Source organism: Tetranychus urticae, chromosome 1 (assembly GCF_039701765.1).
Source record: "Tetranychus urticae isolate SD_2017Ah chromosome 1, NJAU_TeUrti_SD_1.0, whole genome shotgun sequence".
Classification (NCBI taxonomy): domain Eukaryota; kingdom Metazoa; phylum Arthropoda; class Arachnida; order Trombidiformes; family Tetranychidae; genus Tetranychus; species Tetranychus urticae.
Window position 1 is genome coordinate 8,023,137 of NC_142958.1, and position 22,144 is coordinate 8,045,280.

General features: G+C 33.1%; 3 protein-coding genes and 1 long non-coding RNA gene across 6 annotated transcripts; 1 reads left to right on the forward strand and 3 right to left on the reverse strand.

The window, feature by feature from the left end:
* Positions 1 to 7,215: 7,215 nt before the first annotated feature.
* On the reverse strand, positions 7,216 to 12,057 carry LOC107365526 (uncharacterized). Its single transcript, XM_015933049.3, is given in 2 exon segments — positions 7,216 to 10,380; positions 11,678 to 12,057. A coding segment is annotated over 1 exon segment (2,742 nt). The 5' UTR covers positions 10,252 to 10,380; positions 11,678 to 12,057; the 3' UTR covers positions 7,216 to 7,509.
* A 705-nt stretch (positions 12,058 to 12,762) lies between these two features.
* On the reverse strand, positions 12,763 to 14,340 carry LOC112539193 (uncharacterized). The gene is made up of 6 exons (XM_089266503.1): positions 14,305 to 14,340; positions 14,143 to 14,246; positions 13,985 to 14,075; positions 13,692 to 13,871; positions 13,105 to 13,592; positions 12,763 to 13,024 (listed from the first exon to the last, which is right to left on the reverse strand). Exons 1-6 carry the CDS (start codon positions 14,338 to 14,340, stop codon positions 12,763 to 12,765), a joined length of 1,161 nt encoding a protein of 386 aa, XP_089122629.1.
* A 1,354-nt stretch (positions 14,341 to 15,694) lies between these two features.
* LOC107365528 (uncharacterized) lies at positions 15,695 to 21,605 on the reverse strand. 2 transcript variants are annotated; one of them, XM_089268990.1, is made up of 23 exons: positions 21,396 to 21,591; positions 19,969 to 20,055; positions 19,541 to 19,657; positions 19,272 to 19,413; positions 18,903 to 18,973; positions 18,729 to 18,849; positions 18,610 to 18,654; positions 18,393 to 18,535; positions 18,293 to 18,329; positions 18,160 to 18,230; positions 18,075 to 18,086; positions 17,909 to 18,013; positions 17,715 to 17,843; positions 17,559 to 17,643; positions 17,302 to 17,475; positions 17,194 to 17,244; positions 17,034 to 17,134; positions 16,847 to 16,975; positions 16,745 to 16,783; positions 16,621 to 16,686; positions 16,344 to 16,550; positions 16,167 to 16,282; positions 15,695 to 16,091 (listed from the first exon to the last, which is right to left on the reverse strand). In XM_089268990.1, exons 1-23 carry the CDS (start codon positions 21,444 to 21,446, stop codon positions 15,836 to 15,838), a joined length of 2,355 nt encoding a protein of 784 aa, XP_089125116.1. In that variant the 5' UTR covers positions 21,447 to 21,591; the 3' UTR covers positions 15,695 to 15,835. The 2 variants fall into 2 exon arrangements, with proteins under 2 accessions (XP_089125116.1, XP_089125117.1); XM_089268991.1 differs by lacking the exon at positions 18,075 to 18,086 and having other exon boundaries at positions 21,396 to 21,605.
* Positions 17,976 to 18,576, forward strand: LOC149094483 (uncharacterized). Of its 2 annotated transcripts, XR_016199724.1 has the most exons (3): positions 17,976 to 18,095; positions 18,183 to 18,248; positions 18,346 to 18,576. It is a non-coding gene; the product is annotated as an uncharacterized LOC149094483 (long non-coding RNA). The 2 variants fall into 2 exon arrangements; XR_016199722.1 differs by lacking the exon at positions 17,976 to 18,095 and having other exon boundaries at positions 18,109 to 18,248.
* Positions 21,606 to 22,144: the final 539 nt, after the last annotated feature.

A 22,144-nucleotide genomic window follows, 5' to 3' on the forward strand; every position in this document is an offset into this window, starting at 1 on the left:
ATTGTTTATGGTTACAATTTATAAATGGTTGAAATTGATTGTTTCATTTTGGTTAATGTAATCAACTCAATTAATTGTGAATCAATCAATATAAATTACAAAAGCTAATAAAACGTTTAATTTATTCAAGAAAAAAAGGAAGACTAAAAAATGGCTGCAATCACAATTACAAGATACAATTGGCAGTCAACAATATTGGACATGAAGACGATCAAGCTCATTATCATCATCAACATCATGATGATGATGATCGTCATCATCTCATTATGAACCCTAAATATAGAGGAGAGTGAAAAGCCTTAAAGACTTTGAAAGGTCCAAATTTTGCCTTCAATTTCAAGTTTGCTTCTCAGATGCTGGTGAATGAAGGAGGAAAATGAAGAGGAAGTAGAAGATGAAGGAGAAGATGAGAATGATGAGAATGAAGAAAAGGCCAATCAATCAATCGCGATTTACCTCTAGAGATTACAAATTCTAATGGTCTCAATATTTTCTGTCCTTAAGTTTTACGAGTGAAAAAAGAGACTCTATACTTGTTCAAATGAAGATGGAGAGAGAAACGAGTAACGATTTTTCCTTCTCATTCCCATCACAATTAAGACTGATGATGGAGAGCAACTAACAGTGAGAAAGGATGAAAATCGTTGTCAAAGTCCTTCTCAATAACCTGATCATCCCAATCTTCATCCTTCTCATCATCAACATGGTACCTTTATCATCCATCCTCATCTGTTTCCCTTCTCAGTACAATACAATCTTTAACTTTAATGTTACATTCATTTTAAACTTGAATCCTTTTCTTGGTTACCAAAAAAATATGATCAACACAAAATTCAATCAACAATCAATAATTCAACAGTTAATTATTGGCAAATAATCTTGATTAAACTCGCAATTATTCAGCTTAAAATTGTTCAACTTACAAATTTGAATCATCAAGTTGCATTGAATTGAAAAAGCACCAAATTTAGGTATTTCAATGAAACCCAAAATTGGGTTTAACCAAAAGTGAATGAAAATTTGATAAAGAAAATTTTGGGTTAAATTTGTTTTTATAAAATATCGAAAGCTGAGATTAAAATTGAATCAATTGTTGAGGCAATTAAAAAAGTTGAAATCAATTAAGATTAATTTTCCCTGTTGAAAGCTGGTTCAAAGGTAAATGGATATATTTAGATGCATCTGAACCTGTAAATGTTATATAAATGGCAACTTCCGAAATTATTTGAAAATTGAAAGGAAAAAATAAATTACTCCGGAAGTTAAATTAAATTGAGAGGTAAAAATGGACACAAACTCATCTTCATCCTTTCATCCATCTTAAGATGAAAACAGTGAGTATCCAAGTTATTGCAAAGTAAAATTGATTGCAGCTTAGGTGAAGGATGAGAAGATGATGATGATATTATCAGCGAAAACATCATGAAAGGGAGAAAAAATTTCCATTGATTCTGTTGGTTTTCATTGAATTGGCATCAAATTTTCAAGTTGAATATAAAACTGAAATGACAAAAGTACCCATTACTGGCAATTTGTCATGAAAAGACTACATTAGAGTAAAATGATTAGTCAAGAAAATGGACAATTTTGTAACAAAGAGATGATCAAGGTGATGGTTCATGAGCTTTTCAGGGTAAAAATTTGAATAACATGTTCGAAGAAAGAAAAGGATCTTCGACAATTTACATGCTCATCTTTTCATGTTCATCTTTTTTCCTCAGCACGTTCATCACTTACTTGCCATACATTTACAATGAAGTTCAACTTTTGTTTTCCTTCTTCCATCGTCATTATCGTCACCATTATCATTTCCATTGAAAAAGGTTCATTCATGGAAATGGGTGAAAATTAAAAAACAGCCCAATAACAGTTTCTTTGAATAAAAAAGTTGTTAGTGAAACTTCATTCAGATCATGCTTTCAACTCTCTTGGTGTTTCTCATCATCATCTCAAGTTGAGTCTCGATTCATTGAATTCATGAAACCACTGAATACGAGCAACCTTTGAATACATTGGATTAGATATTAATTCATCTTCAGTGAATCCTTTGATCAATCTGTTTCATCTTAATCATTTTTCACCATCAACATCATTATCATCTAAGTGATAAACCTTTAACTGAATCAGAATTTTAAATTGTTTCAATTGTAATCATTAACAGCAATAAAATTGAACATTGAACAGACAAGTTTCAATCATTAACTTGATGCAATTATTGGTTGAAAAGGATTGCAATTTGTCAACAATTCAAATGACTTGAAAATCAACAGATTTTCTGGGTTTGACAATCTTTTGATTTGTCGATTCGCTTGATCATTATTATACCTGGAAAGGGTTCATTTTTGTGATTTAACTGGAAACATTGCAAGAGATGATAAAGAAGGGAAAATGATGATTTGTTGTTGTTCGTGTTTATCCGATCGTTTTTTGTTTTGTTCAGTTTGTTCAGTAAATTCACTAAAATCTATTCAATGTTTACCTCTTTACTTCTGAGGCTTTCCAATAGAGAAAAATGTTGTAAATTGACTTGATTAAGGAACCAATGATAAAGTTTCTTCAGGCTTCTAACAAGAATTGAGAAAAAATGAAGTCGACAAGTTTATGAGTTTTTCTTGTTTGGTTCAAAGTTTTTTTTTCCTGATATCTTGCTTTAAACTGTAACATCTTAAAGGTAATTTGTCTGGTGAATTTGAAAGTTGAAAAAGGTGAGAAAACTGTTTTGACAAGCTTCAAGTAATTAAAAAGTAGAGTCACATTGAGGGTATAAAATGATGATTATATAAATTTATATTTATATATGTTGATGGTAATGGTGAAAATTCAAGATGGCGAAGTCAATTTAGCCAATAGACCAGCTATTAATAATGTAATGAGTTTACAAAGTTTTTCATTCAACCTTTTTCTTGCCTTTAAGCTTTTCCAATAGCATAAGCTGATGAGTGATCATTTGTAGCCATCTTCAATTGTTGACTTAAACAAGCAACAATATCGACATCATTAACAGTGGGTAAAAGATGGATAAATTGTGTTTTACAATAAATGCCTACGCTTGTTAAACCTCCGGTCAGGCATTTTTAAAAAAAAGCGGTAACAAACGCACAATACCGCTTTGGGTTTTACCTCCTAGGCCAATACCAACTGGTATAAAATTTGGAGCAGCTTGGGTTTGATTTAAGTTGCTCTCAAGGTTGGATAAGTGAAAAAATGTTACTGATAGGAACAAATTAAGGGAAACAATAAGGTAAATCGGTATTAAACAGTTTGGATTACATTTAGTTTTAACCCAAAAGTTGGATTCACAGAGGATCACACATAAACCAAATGAAAACATGAGGTTAGGGAAAAAAAGAGAGGGATTTAGACACAACATGTAGAAAGACATTTCTAGACTTACCTTTTTTTTAATAAAATGAACACCAATCAGTTAATTACAAACACAGAATGTGAGTTAATTACATGTAATCGTGGTTATTGGACATTTTGTTAAAAGACGAGTCAAGTAAAACAGACACGACACGACTGTCAATGAGAAGGAGGTGAGCATTTAGAGAAGAAAATTGAAGATTATGATTGACTTTCTTAATGAGACAAATTGTCTAGAGTAGAGATGTTGATGGTTATTGTTGATGATCGGAAGAAAGAGAGAGAGAAGAGAAACAATTAATAACAAGGAAACAAATAAAGACGGTTAAAGAAAGAGGAGAAAGGGAAATGGATGGAACAAATTTTAGGTAGAAAAATGAAGTTGAAGTTACACTTAATTACATTGATTAATCTGGTACAGAGACGAGGATACTTTAGGTTGAACTGTCATTAGATTTTAAATATTACAAGCCGAGGCAAAAAACTGGTTAAAGTAAAGGAGATAGATATGGATAGACACAAGGAGAAACAGAGAGTTTATCTGCAAGAGTTTACCAATGAAAGTGGCGAAGATGTTACCAAAAAAGCGAGAAAAAAAGAGAGAGCTAAAAATTAATGTTAGCTAAAGAGGACAGAAACAGAACAAAGGAAAGAAGGGAAATATCTTTATCCAGTGTTAACCAAAATAAAGCACACGATGCCAACAAAATAACGATCGAGAGGTGGCGATTTCATTTGCGCAATGAAAATGCGATGGTAAAGAGATTTATAAACAAACTGAAAAGTGTATCCTTGCGCAGACAGAGCGAGATATCAAAAGAGAGGAAAGAAAGAACAAGATTCTTACCTTGATCGCTGTACAGTTTAATGTGTACATTTATTGATCGGCGAAGCGGTTGTAGTACAGCTTAAATCAATTGCCATGCGTATTGGTCAATTTAATCCACCAACATTTAATCGTATCTGGATGAAAGTTTAATTTTTTTACCTCTTTCCTTTCCAATTAATCAATTGTTTATCCACAGCTTTTTGCTTATTACATTACTTGCTTACTCACCTCACTGTCTCGCCATTTCTCGACATTTCTTTAAACTTTCTTTCAGTTCTTTTCTTTCTTCTCTCTTCTTTTAAATCCAGACTTCACTCTTAATGATGCTTATTAATCTTGATGTTATATTGAGTCTTTAATCAATGCTTAATTTTTATTCGTTTTTTTATTTGGAGGCAAAATCAGTTTTATTTATCTTTTATACAAAATTGAAGATACCGATATCCAGACAGAAGATACTCGATACAAAGAGCAAATCCAAACAGATACATTCGACTAGACTTTGAAATTTAGAGTTTCTTTATTTAATTTGATCGTTGTTTTATTTTTTAATTTATCTTCCAACACTTTCATCCTGTATGCTCAGTTACTTCATGATTTAGTTAACTCTTATCGGTGTCTGAAACTAGAATAAGGTAAGTATTAAAAGTGTGACTGAGAATTAACTTGTTAAATTGAGTAACAAATCTAATATTAGAATACTATAGGAAAATTTGATTGGGTATAGTTGAAGTTAAGGGTTAGGTTTAGAATCTAAAAAAGTTGAGGTTTCGATTAATCAAAGCTGTTTTTGAAAGAGATTAAAAAGAGACGAAACAACCGAATAGACTGCTTTTTGAGTTGGAATGGAATCATTCCCTGGTTTTATCTCTTGAAACTAAATTTTTTGTTTCGTCTCCATTGGAATCAGTGACTTGAATTTTGGGTCTTTAGTCCAAAAATGAAGTTTTATTCAACTCGGGTGAAGTTTTTACGACAGTAAGTTGATAAATTCCAAGTTAATAAGAGGTAAAATGGCAAAGGTTATTTCACTGTGAAAGGTTCCAGTCTCAGGCGTCCATCTGTCAATTGATTTTTTTATTTATGAGCGTTTTTATTAAACGGTCAAGCATGTTGAAGTATTTTAATTTCAAATGTTAACATCTTGGCTTACCTCATTTGATTTAAACTTAACTACAATAAAATATTGAAATGATGAAATTGCTAAGACAGTATCACATAAAAATGTATCTTGAATCACAACAAAACCAAAATTAACAGATTTTAATTCAATTTTTTTGAATTTAAAACAAAAATATATGGAGACAGATTTACTTCCATCTAGTGGATGAAATTGGATACATTACCTTCAAATGCTTCAATTTGCTGTTATCATAATTTTTGTCAGAGATTATTTTTTGTAAAAATCGGTTGACTTTTGTTATAAACTTTTGTTAATTTTTTTAGTTAACCTTTAATAGGTTGACTTATTGATTTACTTGCTTTAATTGATTTATTTGGTCGCTCTTACACCAACTGGAAATTGAATGAGTCCAGGATGAAAGATAAATATAAAGTTCACTTGATTGTAATATCACTTTTCTATATTGGTTAGGAGTTAGAAATTGTCACAACTTGAAATGAAGGCTTCATATTATAACCTGAAATTAACTTTATATTAATTTCATGGTTGATCATTTACTTTTTTTTCTTCTTTCACCAAGAAATATTAACTCTGGCCTTTCTTCCTCTTTCCAGGCCTTCTTGAAACATTCAAATAAATGTATTGATTAATATTTCTCTAACAGGGAAGAAATCAATTTCACCTCGCCACTTTATCTTCAACTTTCTCCTCTTCTCTTTCAATTTAACCTTTACTCTTCATCTTTCTTCCTTGCCCTTTGAAGCTTTATTGCCATCAAGTTTACAAAATTTGTTTCTTGGGTTATGATTTGAGTTAATAATTCAATTAAGCAATCAATCCTGGTTGTATCGGTGCATCTGAATTATCTTGATGAATTGTTGACTTAAAAATACAACAATAATCCGAAGGAAAGTTTATTTCAAATGCTGATGATTTGAATCTTTTGATTCTGGTAATAATTAAAATTAAAATTGGAGAGAATGGGTTGCATTAAATCAATGATTTTACTTTCATGTCTAAACAGAATTATCTTCATTCTGTTTCAACTCATTTAAAGAAATCCTAGAATCTGTAATAAGTAGATCTTACAAGGGAAGTAACCTCGTTGGTACTGGCAGATCATAATGAAAGTGGGTTTATTGGAAAGCCCGTACCAGAAAACCCCTAAAAACATTAATCTCCCATGGAGGAAATTGATCTGAAAAAAGTTACAGGGTCGCAAATGTTTTAATCACGGAGGTCAAAATGATTAATAAAATCGAAGTAGAGATAGATATTTTTATCAAAATAAACTATTTAGGTGTAATTGATCATGGGGGATGCAAATCTGAAATCAGTTTATTCCTAAACTTTTTTGTTTTCGAAAAAATCACAAAAAACCTCAAAAACACTCGATAAAAATTTCTGGATAAAATTCAAATATGAAAAAAAACTTTCTTTAAAATGAAGCTTCAATACAAACATTTATGTGGTTTTTTGCTATTTTTTCGAATTTGTGGCCCTGTAACTTTTTTCAGATCAATTTCCTCCATGGGAGATTAATGATTTTAAGGGGTTTCTGGTACGGGCTTTCCATTAAACCCACTTTCATTTTGATCTGCCCGTACCAACGAGGTTACCTCCCTTGTTAGTATTTAAGATTTAAGATTTGATTTTTTGTCCATTTTACACTATTTAATGGTTTGATTGCAAGTAAAAGCATATTTTAAAATCAATATCTGTAAGAACTGATTGCGTGAAAAATTACACTCAATTAATGCTCAAAGACATTTCCCATTGAATGGATAAAAGTTTCATCAAATCTTATCAAAGAGACCAACCTTAATTTTTCACATTTTCACCAAATTCAATTCACAAAGATGTCAATGGAAATCTGGAAGCTTAAATTAAAGGTATTCAATTTAATCAGAAGGTATTTAATGAGTATTGGAGGTTCTTTTTCATGTTTCAGGTGATTACAATTGATATACACTGACTAGTGATGACAGTTGACATTAAAGTAATCAGAAGATTTCAAAGTAACCTTCAACTGCCATTTCTGCTGGTTAGCTTTGGTTAGCATCACAAAATGGTATAAAAACAAACTGCTTCATACTCTACAATAATTTACTTTGCACATTCATTGGACATTTATCTGAAATTAGTCACAATTCCGCATTGTTTTGACAATTTCCTCTTAAATTGTTGATTACAATCAATTTACCAGTGATGCTTTTCGCTTCTCTAATCGCACAATTTTTGATTGCTTTAAAGTAGCTGTTATTTGATCTTGAGCTGGTCTTATTCGATTTTTGGTCAAAGGTACACGACTAGGCATCTCTTTGGTTTCTTTTCGTGAAGCTGGTAAGTTAGATTGCATCTTAATAGCTTCACTGGGCGATGAGGGGAGCTTCTCATAAGTTGAACTCCGAGTTAAAGTTACTGTTGCCGGTGATGAATTATTAGCAGTTGAATTTGAGGGTGATGTTATTGTTGTAGATGAAGTTGGTATCGTTTTACCAGTTCCAGTTCCCTTGTTTGATTTAACCAGGTTAGAACTGTTGTCACCTTTTGGAGGAACATAACCTTGAGTTGTAACGTTTTCTTTCTCTGGATGAGAGCGTTTCCAAAGGGAAGCAATTTTACTCTGGACTGGAGTCTTTTTGTTCAAAGATGAGATTGTGGATGAATTGTTATGACCAGATAATACAGATGATTGAAAATTTCCATTCATTTTATCAATATTATGGATGGAAGCCGAATTGCACATTTTATTTGTTGAAACTGAACGATTTTTAATTCCACTTGCGTTAATGGTATTAATATTACTACAATTATCATTTTCTGAAGTTCCACCTGGAATGTTACCAACTCTTTTACGGACCACAAAAGTTTTCGAGGAAAAGTTGCCATTGGAAGATGCCTTTTTAACCGGTGTTGTTGGAACAGAAGTGCTATGTCCAGTGTTACTATTCTCATTTTGAACTTCATGTGTTGATTTTGATCGATTAGCACGAAGAGTTGTTGTCTTAATGGATTGGAAATTGGATGATTCCAAGCTCAATGAAGCCTCATCAATACATGAAGGAGGTTTAATACTGTTGATGTCGCTAGATTCAAGTGAATACAATGAGATGGATTCATGAGCAATTGGTTGACTAAGAATATCATTGCTGTTGCTTCCTTTCATTGAATCCATGTTGTTCTCAGCGATCCCACGGTTACAAGCTTCTTGGACTTGATTAATGATTTGAGTAGCTTTTTCAACTTTTGTGCAAATAGATTCATTAATTTGAGTAGAAATAAGTTCGGAAATTTTCTCTTGATTTGATTTTAAATGCTCTTCAGATGATTTTGTCCCAAAACAATGGATTTTTTCAACAGCTTTTAAATCAAATGGTTGAAATGATTGCACATTTGTTTGAATTTTGTCATCAGGATAACCGTTTAACAAACATGTTAAAGATTCTGTCTGAGTAGGTGAATCTGGTAAATCTGTTGGTGAAACAGGGCCACTAGCAATTTTACTGAATTCCGAGCGAACAGATGATTGCGAAGTAGCATTTGATTTTGCCTCTAAGCCCGAAATTGAACCAAGTGAACTTGTTCTTGAAAACATTAACGGCGTTACATCTGTTGAGGTAATACAATTGTCACCAAAACTAATCGATTGATTTTGAGAAATGATGGAAATGTTTTGAGCTGGATTAGTAATTAATTCATTATCATCTGAACTTTTTGTCACCGTTTCTTCTTTCTTCAAAATTTCTTCATTTTCCTCTTCAATTATTTCACTTTTAACCTTTTTAGAGTTTATAGATGGAAGTTCAATCAGATTGCATGGCGATTTAAATTCGGTAGTTTTATTGGTGGGTCTTGAACAAGTGTAGGTAAGTCTATTGAGGGATCTACCCTCAAAATTTTTCACCGAGGAAAGATTTTTCAAAGCTGCTGCTGAACCCATTGAGATCATCTTGTGCTTTGAGTTAACAAGATTTCGCAGCATGGGAATGGCACCCAATTCAATAGTTCAGAGGTAATTCAGAGTTGATACCAAAAATTTAAGAGCACCTTCAACCGCACAAATCTCTGCTTTGTTTGTTGTTGAATGTGCTGACAGATTCCAAAGAGCTGTTAAAATTGATTTGAGAGTAGATTCTTTTCTTGCTTCAAGAGCAGCTCTCATGAGCATACGAACTGCACCCATTTCTCGGAGAGTGTCTTTTCCTTGATCATCAGCTTTCCAGGATAAATTTCTTAAAACTGAAGCCGTCACTTGACGAAGCTCTTCTGATGGTGAATACAATTGTTCAATGAGACTTCTAATAAATAATTTATTGGAACATAAAATTGATTTATTGGTTCCATCACCAAATGTAAGATTGGTTAAAGCCATGAAAGCATAACGTCTCACAGTAATGCATTGCGGTGATGTTGTGTTTCCATGATATTTAGTATCAAAAAATATTAATTCAGCGATTGCATGGAGTCCACCAAGAAGACAAATAGCGACTCGATGTTCTTCATCAAATGAAATTTTCATTAAATGAGATGTTGCTTCACTTGGATGATCCATAGAAATACTTAAATCTCCTTTACCACGTTTAAATTTGTCACAAAACCCTCGAATTTCCTCCAAAAGTTGAAGCACTTTTATTTCCTTTTTACCGGCTTTGGTGTCTTCACTGTATTTTACTATATTTCTCAGAGCAATTGAAGCTTTATTTCGTATTTCCAATTCTTTAAGATTTTCTTCTCCTGGGTTTCTTGATCTGGAGCCGAAATGAAAACCATTGCAACCGTCATTATCATCATAATCAAAATCACCATTATTCTCCCTGTCACTATCAAGATTATCTGCAAAACAATCAACTCTATCTTCATCATGGTACCTTGTATCTTCTCCAATTGGATGAATCAATTGTATCAATAAAGGGATACATCCATGACTTCGCATTTCCAATGAGATCCTTTTGATCCTTGCTTGATTCAAATGACATAGTCGATTGATTGAAGCTATTTATCATCTTGTCAGGTCGGTTGTTTTATCGGCTGATATTCATAGTCTTTTAACCAATGCGTAGATCTAAGAGGCAACAATAAAAAGAAAAATTTATTAGGATTGATTTATAACAAGGATCAATGATGTACTTTATGTTAGGTTTCGAGAAATATCCAACACAATTCGATAAAAATAACTCACACTTCTCTGTGAATCTTGCCCCTCTAGCTATTTGGACAAATGGTTGGTTAAAATAATAGAGACCAACAAAGAAAATCAACAGACTTGCGCTTGACTTATATGATTCATACCTCTAGATGAGAGGTAAAGATGAGGATGAGGATGAAGATTGGGATAGGCTGGGCTTATCATGTATTATTGGGTTAACAACTGTAACTTTATTGTTGATTGCTTTCATTTGGCTTGGATATGAACACGTAAATGTACAATTAAAACAAGTTAACTATTAATACAATAAAGCTCTGGGTTTTTGTTGCTAATGACCCTGACAGTTCGTTTACATATAAAAACTGCTAACTATTAGTTTTTCATCAAGCTTTTTTGTGATATTTCCAGATTATGAATAATTAAGTGTCGTTAAGCTCAAAATCTCGTGATGAAAATGGTTTACTTAACCCATGGTAACATTAAATAAACTGTAGCTCGAGAAAAGTTCAGAATTTTTTAACCGACCAACTCTTTCTCAATTCTTTTACTTTAAACAATTTGACTTTCACAACCCAGATTCGGGTGATTATTCATATTTAAATTTTGGATGGACTCCAAAAATTAAGCATTTTCAATGGCTTCATCAGATTGGTACATGATATGTTGCTATAATCAATCTCCTGAGTTGATTGGTATAATCAATTGATGCATTTAAGATGGACTCAAAACCAGAAATACCCTGAATCAAGTTGAGTACCAATTTTTGATTGAAATGTGAGTTTAGCGTTTGGATGTCACTCAAAATTGATCAAGCTGAAGAGTAATCTGAGCGTTCGAGAAAGATGAATAATTGCATGATTCATTTAGTTCATGGCATTTGAATCGAAGGAGAGCAAAATAAGGTTGCACAGGAGGAAAAGGAAGCTATTCAGTTTGCCTGTTAGACTTCAAGGTTACTTCCAAAATTAGACTACACTTTGGATATTTACATTGTAATCATGATTGATCTACCGGAAGATGTTGCAAGATGAAGAAAGGGAAAAATTGAAAATTCTAATACGTAATAATCGAAACTGAAAATGTCAACATACAATAATCTCTTAAAGATTCATGAAATTCACCTTCATCTTATGAGAAAGATAACACACCAGCATGAGAGTTACACATAAACTCGAAACAATGAAGCACAAAATACATATGTGGATTAACTTACCTATAGCTTAAACGGTAAATCTCAAGTAAATCTCGAGTAAATCCAAACCAGCAAGTCAATCATTGAATAATTGGCACACAGAAGTTTAATGGTTTTAGGAAAAGGAGTGACAGACGACTAATATTGCAATAGAGGAAGCATAAGAGTGTATCTAAAGAAGACCTTTGATGAACCAAAACAAATAAAAGCACATTTTCTAGAGTTAACGAAGGTTCAATATTACCATTGAGTCATTAATTAAAGTGATGTCAAATTGATAAAATATCACAATCAAGCTGAAATTAATTAAAAATTGAAATTAAAGCACATCAGAAGAGCAAAACAAAAAGAAAACTGTTCAATTCATTTATTGATCGGCGAAGCGGTTACACAGCTTAACCAAATTTTTCACTTGTCATGCGTCTTACACAACTTAATCAGTCTCTCGGAAGAGGTTCATCCCGTTGCAAATTGTAGTCTTTTGTAATTTCCTCTCATATTGTAAATCTCATATTCATGTCTTTTCTACATGAAAACTTGTATTTTATCTATCATACACCTTTGTAGTTCGCGTGCCCTGCGAACAAAGAACACCCTCACCTCAGAATCTGGTTCATCTGTATTCACTTCACTCAATACGCTTTTCATTTCAAGAAATAGACTTTTTTTGCACAGAAACAATTCATTACTTCGAGTACATCAATATTTAATTAATCTAGGGAATAATTTGTTAATAAAAAGCGGAGTTTTATCATTCTTTGATAAATAAAAAATTTAAAGGTTGGTGGTCATGTCTGGTCATGATTTCAAGTATTTGAATGACAACATCTGAAACACCAGAAATATAATTAACCAACAGCAGCATGTTAACAATTTTCAAATCAAATCGAAAATTGTTAAATTCAAATCAGATCAACTTACAGATTACCATAGAATCGGAAAATTGCGATATATTGACAATTTTTCTATCTGTTTAAATCATTTCATACCATTTTTATATTTTCATTTGAATGACGATCTTTAGATAATAATGTTACAAACATGAAGCTTTCCGTCGGATACTGTAATTTTAATAGTTTAAATAGTTAATATATTTTTTATCCCATTCACCTGAATCGAGCGAGGAAAGCAACAATCAACTCAATAAGCAGCACAAATATTGACAGAATCAAAACAAAGATGAGTGTATAAAATATTTTATAGCACCCCTTGTAATTTAATGATTGCCAATTGAGATGATCGCCTTTACCAGGAGCTTCAGACTTGTGAAAGTCGTATAAGGTTGCAGGATAAAAGGAAAGAATGAAGTCAACGTAAATATCTCCTTCTACTTTCGCAAAAATGCCACCTTGGATCATCCGACGAGATCTGTAAAAATTAGAAAGGTAAGATTAAGTGTTTGTAATCAATTTTATGACGATTTAATAACAATAACTTAATTCACTCACAGAGTATCATACTTTTTTCTCAGGTAGTCGGAAGTATTATGGCTGAAAAGTATTGCTTGTAATGATTTATGAAAAGGTTTTGCTGAAAAATATTGCACTTGATTAGGTTTAAGCAAATTAGATCCAGCAGCAAACAATGGAGCCACTTTCCTTCCAATATCAGAAACGAAAGTGGCCAACTTTTCTAATCTATATTTATCGGCAATAGGTCCTAATGGCATTGGTTCACCAAATCCATTGGAAACGGCCCGTTCATAGATCTCAGCATAGTCTTTATTGACTTTGCCTTTGAAGAAGTCATACATTGAAATGCCTTGGATAAAATAAGGCATATTTCCTTGTTTAATAACATCTTTCAATGTATCAATCTTGTAATCCCTGTCTCCAACTATAGTTTGGGTACTGAATGCAGCATCAAAGATGAATACTGGAAACATTAAAATTAGCATTTGAATGAAGCAAAGCCATAATGATCGATGAGATAAATCCTGGTAAAATGAGATACCGAAGGATCTAAAGATGGCTGTGAGCAATGCTTCAATTTTGAAGTGTTTAACAGCAATTAACTCCAATATTCATATTGTTACAATAGCTAATAATAAAGGAATCGCTTGTACTGAAGTCAAGCTTGAGATGAGAGCTGAACTTGCATCATTTAAATAACGATGTGTAAGGATGTAATAGTCCATTTCTGATATAACTGGAGTGAAAATACCAGGAGCCATTTGGGTATCCAACGGTAATGGCAATAAGCACATATCAACCGTCTAGTGTTCATGAGTCAAAAGAAAGTTAAATCAAAGTACAAAAGAGAAAATTTTGTTTGTGTATCGAAATGACAGACTTGTACGAACTCACTTGCCACATGAACTGTACTTACAACTTCTTGTAATAAACCTAAAGCTCCATCATGATAACCAGTCTCTGTTAGCACTCCCAATTGTCCTTCCTTGGGTAAAATGAATTTCAAACTGCATAACACAAATCACAATCAATCGACAACTAAATTATTATACAATTAGAGATAAAGTTTCTTACTTGAAAGGACCATAATCCGAGAGAATGGCTGCAAATCGTTTAAGAGACTTCAATTTAGGAACAACTTGATCATCTTCTTCGACAAATCCTTCGGCAAATGGCACCTTCAATAACATACAAAATATTAAGTCAAAGATGCAACCAAACAGTTAAATTGCTTACAGAAAAAGCTCCAACAGTTAAATTGATTTCTTTCATCTCGATTGCAGTTGTCAGAATTCGATTAAAAAACAGTGAAAACTAGAAATGAATTGCGAAGCAAAATAACTGTCCTTTTATAAAATTTTAGTCCAACAGACCTTTTGACATCCACAAAAGTTATTTATTTTAGACGCAATCATTTCATAACTAGACCTTTGAAAATGTATTATTTTATCGATATGTTTAAATAAAGTAAATTATGTGAATGTAAATATTTTTTGAACATTTTGATTACTAGTTCGGTAATGGAAGATATAGAAATATTGACATGTTAATGATAATATTTTATATTGCAACGATAATCTTGGCAATTTTAAAACTATTTTCATTGTAATTATTTAACCACTAGACCATTGAAAATGTATTTTTCTTAATATGTATCAATAAAATTAAATTGCATTTTAATATTGATTATTTGACACCTCATTTATATCAATAACATATCATCGCGCAAATTCCTACTAATGTCAGGTAAGAGGTATAGACGGTACACGATCTCTCTAATAGTTTGTATGCACCACAAGACTTTAGTTGAATGGAAAGAGACATTGAGGCAAACACAATGAGACTACCTAGAATGAGTTACCTAAAAGACGCAACACAATTGTCATATTCATTCACAAATTGACACAAGTTGACACAAATGGGCAAAAACGGATAAAAATAATTTCTATAATTTCTTTCAGATTTAGACTCTTTTAGCTTGTAGGGACATAAAAAATGAGTCCATTTGTGCGATTTAAAGATTTCTCTGATGGACAGTTTTCGAGAAAATTGAGTTAGAAGTTGAAACAAGAATCGCTTTTTGTAAAATCATGGAAGTATATTTTTGCATAAAACTTATAATATTTCAAAGATGTATAATAACTTTTGATGACAAATCAGAAAATTGTCTTTCTTTGAGAAATGAAATTCACCTTTTTCTGCAAAACAGAAAAGTTCGATTTTCAGTTAAACCAATCGCATTCTGTGATCGTAAAAGATAACGGTCTGAAACTTATTATTTGTCCATAAAAATTGTTAGGTCATCAGGTCAAACATCATGGTTTGAATATTTCTAACAATTTAACAACACTTTTCTTGGTTTTGGCCATTGGCCTTTAAACTTTGAGCCTCGATATTTTGAGAATGGCATTACCTAAAGTCATCATTCTTTTACGAAACATTAGATTTCATTATGCACTATATTTAAAGATAACGTAAGTTAAATTTTCTTGTTACCTCCTTCATTTGCAAGCTATAACTTGTTACACCCTTTATAATAGTATGAGTTGCCTAGCATGTTAGCTTCGTAAAATATTAACCGATAAACTAAATGAGTTTTACTCGCAATATGCAGAAACCAATTCAATTCGAATAATCAAAAGAAATTCGTTTATTAGACTTAGAAAATTTTATTGCTTCATCAGATCGAATATAACTCAAAATTTGGAATGATTATTGATTTAAATGTTTGATATTTCCGTTTGATTAACCACAGAGACCCGTGACTCTATGCATCATCGATTTTAGGGTCAATCTCGCGCTTATCTCGGACTAATTGGTTGTCTTCTTGACTTGTAGCTTCCACACAAAGCACAATAAATTGACTTGAGCATTCATGCTTTTCTTGATCCAATAATTTACCATGAAGAAGGGAACTTGCGTATCCATATTTTTGCTGGTTATTGGAATGCCAAGCATCACAGTATGAATCGACATCTCGAGCTCCTCGTTTATTGGCACCATGCCATATCAACTTTTGAGGCCTGAATTTAAAATAAAAAATAGTTGATGAGAAACAGAATTTTGCTAACAAGTTGAATCGAAAAACTTGAACATGCCAGTTACTGTCAGCCAGCACATTCCGACCATCAAATGAATATATCCTTGGAGGGAAGAGGAATGGAGCACCAGATCCAATGAACAAATCATGCCATGAATTGAAAAGTACCTCGCCCTTCATGATAAATTAAGTTAAAATTGAATTTCAAATCATCAAATTCTCAATCATTACACACCTTTAAGTTAACAATCGGAAGTTTTGCATCTTGCATTCGAACAATGCTATCCAGATTTTGTAACCTTGAGGCCAAAAAGGCTCTAAATGTTCCTTTCAAGTTATAACGTCTCGATTGACGGTAACATTCATAATCCACTCCTCGAATACCGTGCATATCACCAGAATATGGTTGGTTCAAAGCTACCATTCGAAGTTTCTTCTGAGTCTGTTAAATCGAGGAAAGAACAAAAGTTTTTTTATTATTTGCAATTTTCAGGTTAATTTTATCAACCAACTCTTTCAATCCTATCGTCCAGTGTTTGGTCAAATCTGGGCTTGAATGCAACTTGCGGTGTTGTTGGCTGTGAAAAGAACTTGGAGTTTATTAAAAGGGCAACAATAGACCTGAATAAAAATTACCTGACTATTCTCAGACTCTGTCTCTACCATTGATCCAAGCTTTGGTTATAAAAGAGAGAAAAAACAATTAGTAAATTTCAAAAGGTGATTTGGTTGACCTACAGAAACATATTGCCATCCTCCATTGACTCTGATTAAAAGTGCTTGTTCATCAGTTATGAAACAAAGTGTTCCTGGAGAGTTTATAGTTGTCATTCGTCTCAGTGAGGCCATATCTTTCACGATTACAGCCTAAAAAGTTTTGATACAATATTAATTTAATTTAACTGAACTGAAATCTCGAACTTACTCCAGGCACGACTGTTGATTTATAATCCTGTGAATCATATTGTCCGGCTGACCCAGGAGGACCTGGTGGCCCAGGTGGTCCTGGAGGTCCTCTTATTATCTCTAAAAAGTTGGTATTCGGCGATTAATTTGTTTTCAATGAGATAAAGACATAAGTTTACCTGAAGCTTGTTTGATGGACGATTTAATATCCTTCAGATCTCGATTTACTTCTGATTATCAAGACAAAACTATTAATAATCATTTTTTATCATCTTGATTGGGCTAACCTTTAGGTCCACCTAAACTGTTTTCAAGCCATGACAAATCGAGTTCTCCTGGTGGTCCTGGAGGTCCTGGTGGCCCAGGCAAACCTTGAAATCCTCTCGGTCCTGGTGGACCTTCTGATCCAGGGTAGCCTTTACCAGGTGGACCGGGTGGGCCTGGAAGACCTGGACTCGCAACTAGATTTCAATTGAAACTCATTTTCATTACTTTGAGGACATTTGAAGTTTAAACTATTATTCTGTTATTAAGATTCTCATACCAGGACTATTAAATGAAGTCAATGTCTTTAGAGCAGATTCCAAGTCATCATAGCTTCCTGGTGGACCTGGAGGACCTTGGTCACCCTGAAATGCGTTAGAAAACAGAATCAGTTATTTTCATCTGGAAATCAAGCATCGCCCAAATATGTACTCACTTTATCCCCTTTGAGTCCTGGATCGCCAGGAACACCATTAAGACCAGGTTCACCAGGAAATCCATCCATTCCTGGCTTACCTGGTGGACCCGGTTCACCTTTTGGGCCTGTTATGTACACAACACCATCCTGTGATAATTTATAAAGAAATATGGCTTCGTATCAGAACTTTTCAACCCAGATCAAATAATCACCTCTTTTTGAACAATTCCAGGTGGTCCCGGTAGTCCAGGCTCTCCTTTTTCTCCCTTTATTTCACTCTTTATCGGACCAGCCAGCTGTTGTTTCTGTATCTTTTCCTTCAGGTGAAATGAAAGAATGTCAGAAATTTTGGATTATATCAAATATCGAATAACGTACCTCTATTTGATTCTGTATGAAGTAAGTTTTAGTGACCATAAATAAGAGATTTGAAATGTTTTTCTTTGTTTCTACCAAAACTCACCCAAATTTGCGATATATCAACAGTTCCAGGAGCACCAGGAGGACCGATTGGACCTGTTAATCCTTTTTTACCTGCAAATGATTGTTCAAGTAAATTAATCTCAACTTTTCTTTCAATGAAAATTACTAATTACCTCTTCGTCCTCTTTCCCCTTTGGTTCCTTTTTCACCCTAAATCAATGAACAGAAACATGAGAAAATTTGTTTATGCTTCGAAATATGATTCCAACTTACTTTGATGACCATTCCCTTTTCATCGACAACTACTCCTGGAGGTCCAATCGGACCTCGCTCACCTTGATCACCTTTTAATCCTTTCTGACCTTCTGGTCCTTCATCACCGCGGTCACCTTTATCACCTTTAGAACCAATGTCACCTTCATTCAATTGTTAAATAAATAATTTTTCAAGACTTTTCTTCCTTTTCATGTCAATTTAATAATATTGATACCTTTTTCCCCTTTCGTGCCTGGTGTTCCTATTGGTCCAGGTTCACCTAAATAAATTCAAAAACTTTAGTCATATCTTTCTTTTACTTGACTCTTGACTGTACCGAAAACTCAAACTAACCAATATCACCCTTTGGTCCGACTATTGAATATGAATACTCTTCGATATCTTGAGGATCGTCAATCTCGAACCGATGAGAGTGTCTCAAGGAAACTGCTTGTTGACATTCACCAGGTTCACCCTGAAATAAAGCCAGTGTTAACATTTTGTCAAACCACAGTCTTAAATAGTCACCTTCTCTCCTTTGTTTCCACTCGGTCCGATGGGGCCAGTTGGTCCTGCAGGCCCTGATTCCCCTGAGTCACCTTAATCACAAGAAAAGTGAATTTTTCATTAGTTTATACATTTCACAGTAGAAACAACGATTTCAAGCTAAAATTGAAACCAGTTGACGTTTTGTTGAAGCCTTAAAGCACTCAACAAAAGCTCTGTTAAAAACAGGTTACTTTGGCTGATATTTATGACTGTCATCACTTCGTATCAATGAAGACAAATTATTGATAGTCTATCAATTTTCATCAAGACTTTGCCTCTAGATTTTGTCCAATTATCTGATTCATAATCACTGATTATGATAATGATTTGATTCAAGTCATTGCTCACCTTTAGAACCTTTGCCTCCTCGATGACCTGACTCTCCTTTGTGTCCTAAATCACCTTTAATACCCTTCTCGCCTTGTAGACCTCTATCACCTTTTGGACCTTGTCGACCCATTGGACCGGGAGGACCCATTACACTTGAACCCTAAAAGTTGATAAAAAAGTCAAGGTCAAATGTTCAAATAAACAGTTAATAAATGACAAATGTTGAATGTTGAATCTTTTTGTCTTTTAAATTCGATGTTGATTATTTGCTTTTAAGATTTTCTTACAGTTTGATACATTGAATCACTTAAAGTCCACTCATCGAATCTCGATAAAGATCCAGGAGGACCAGGCGGACCTGGAGGGCCTGGTGGTCCTTCAACTCCTGGTTTACCATCACGGCCCTGTAAAGAATAATTATTTCCTCGATTTTTCAAATCGTGAAGTGTAAGATGATGAAAGTAGCTATTAGTGCCTCCAATCGAGAATGGATTGGATCTGAAATTCGATCTAAACTGCGAACAAACTTTGCCGATTCCTATCGATAAAGTTTAAATTAGAAACTCGTTAGCAACAGATAGGTTTGGAATGATTTGGTTCATTGGATCTTTAAAATCGTGAAATGGAGAGAGTGACAAATAAAGGAAATGCACTATTTCAACCATTTCATCATCTAGAGTCACTTCATTACTTTATGAGATAATTTGTATATTACCTTAGGACCAGGAGGACCTGGTAATCCTTGTGGCCCTGTATCTCCTTTATCGCCCTTGTCGCCCTGCACATCTTTCAACGTAATAACCTACAATTTTGAGAAAATTTCTTTTTGATAAAATTGGTTTCGTGAATAACCCAATGAACAAACTTTGATGCATCTGAATAAATAGATCAATGTATGTCTTATTTCTACATCCAATTGTGTTCATTTTGTCAATGAAATGTTTAATCAAAATATCAATGACGGTATTTAGATGCATCTGAACCTGTAAATATTATATAAATGGAAACTTCCGAAATTATTTGAAAATTGAAAGGAAAAAATAAATTGCTCCGGAAGTTAAATTAAATTGAGAGGTAAAAATGGACACAACCTCATCTTCATCCTTTTCATGATCCATCTTAAGATGAAAACAGTGAGTATCCAAGTTATTGCAAAGTAAAATTGATTGCAGCTTAGGTGAAGGATGAGAAGATGATGAAGATATTATATTATCAGCGAAAACATCATGAAAGGGAGAAAAAATTTCCATTGATTCTGTTGGTTTCATTGAATTGGCATCAAATTTTCAAGTTGAATATAAAACTGAAATGACAAAAGTACCCATTACTGGCAATTTGTCATGAAAAGACTACATTAGAGTAAAATGATTAGTCAAGAAAATGGACAATTTTGTAACAAAGAGATGATCAAGGTGATGGTTCATGAGCTTTTCAGGGTAAAAATTTGAATAACATGTTCGAAGAAAGAAAAGGATCTTCGACAATTTACATGCTCATCTTTTCATGTTCATCTTTTTTCCTCAGCACGTTCATCACTTACTTGCCATACATTTACAATGAAGTTCAACTTTTGTTTTCCTTCTTCCATCGTCATTATCGTCACCATTATCATTTCCATTGAAAAAGGTTCATTCATGGAAATGGGTGAAAATTAAAAAACAGCCCAATAACAGTTTCTTTGAATAAAAAAGTTGTTAGTGAAACTTCATTCAGATCATGCTTTCAACTCTCTTGGTGTTTCTCATCATCATCTCAAGTTGAGTCTCGACTCATTGAATACATGAAACCACTGAATAACGAGCAACCTTTGAATACATTGGATTACATATTAATTCATCTTCAGTGAGTCCTTTGATCAATCTGTTTCATCTTAATCATTTTTCACCCTCAACATCATTATCATCTAAGTGGTAAACCTTTAAAGAATCAGAATTTTAAATTGTTTCAATTGTAATCATTAACAGCAATAACCTACAATTTTGAGAAAATTTCTTTTTGATAAAATTGGTTTCGTGAATAACCCAATGAACAAACTTTGATGCATCTGAATAAATAGATCAATGTATGTCTTATTTCTACATCCAATTGTGTTCATTTTGTCAATGAAATGTTTAATCAAAATATCAATGACGGTAAACTCACCGTTAATATGATGCAAAAAAGTAAAAAATAATCCAATTTGATTGATTCCATTGAATTGAACTAATTACACAGAAAGAGGTAAAAATGAGTTTAAATTGTAAAAGGTTAAAAAAATGTTGAAACTATCACAACACTGAATATCAAAAAAGGTTCAACAGCAGGATTTCGACGAGTTTCATTGTTTTTGCTGTGATTACTTGCAATAGACTAGAGTTGAATGTCATAAACTAAGACCAAAACTGAAGCAGTTAAGGAATCAGGTAAGAAGATAAGTTGAGCCGAGAATGCGTATTTCCAAGTCGCACAATTTACTGAGATAAAACTGAAAGAAATTAAATTCTCCCGTGTATTCGAATCGCAAGAAACATTCAATACTTTAGAATGAACATGAACTCAAGAGATTTTGATCTTTTATTGACCTTTCTGTCTAACAAACTAATACCGAGTGTGGCATAAGTCAGGTACAGCATATTTTTCGATTTTTCTCGTGCTCGTTTTATATCATCAATAAGTTTGGTTAAACAATTAGGCTCTAAATTAACTAACTTTGCTACTCATGTTTTTGGTCAATTGAAGTTGAATGTGAGAAAACAAGAGTTTACAAAGAAGATGATTAAGGTAAATAGGAAACGGAAGAGAAACGTCTTCCTCAGAGTATCTGGGAATAGAAAGGAAAGTTTGATGATAAAGGTTTGTAAGCATCTCTAGATGACTTTGCTCAATCAGCTTGTTATGCAGTTTTTGTTTTG

Excerpts from the sequence above, each read along its gene's own strand:
- LOC107365528 (XM_089268990.1), bottom strand. The coding sequence starts at position 21,446 with ATGGAATCAATCAAATTGGATTATTTTTTACTTTTTTGCATCATATTA. Across the intron at positions 17,476-17,558 it reads GACTTCATTTAATAGTCCTG|TTGCGAGTCCAGGTCTTCCA; the intron begins GTATGAGAATCT and ends ATTGAAATCTAG. Across the intron at positions 17,245-17,301 it reads CAGTTTAGGTGGACCTAAAG|AAGTAAATCGAGATCTGAAG; the intron begins GTTAGCCCAATC and ends CTTGATAATCAG.
- LOC112539193 (XM_089266503.1), bottom strand. The coding sequence starts at position 14,340 with ATGAAAGAAATCAATTTAACTGTTGGAGCTTTTTCT. Across the intron at positions 14,247-14,304 it reads TAACTGTTGGAGCTTTTTCT|GTGCCATTTGCCGAAGGATT; the intron begins GTAAGCAATTTA and ends ATGTTATTGAAG. Across the intron at positions 13,025-13,104 it reads AGAAAAAAGTATGATACTCT|ATCTCGTCGGATGATCCAAG; the intron begins GTGAGTGAATTA and ends TAATTTTTACAG.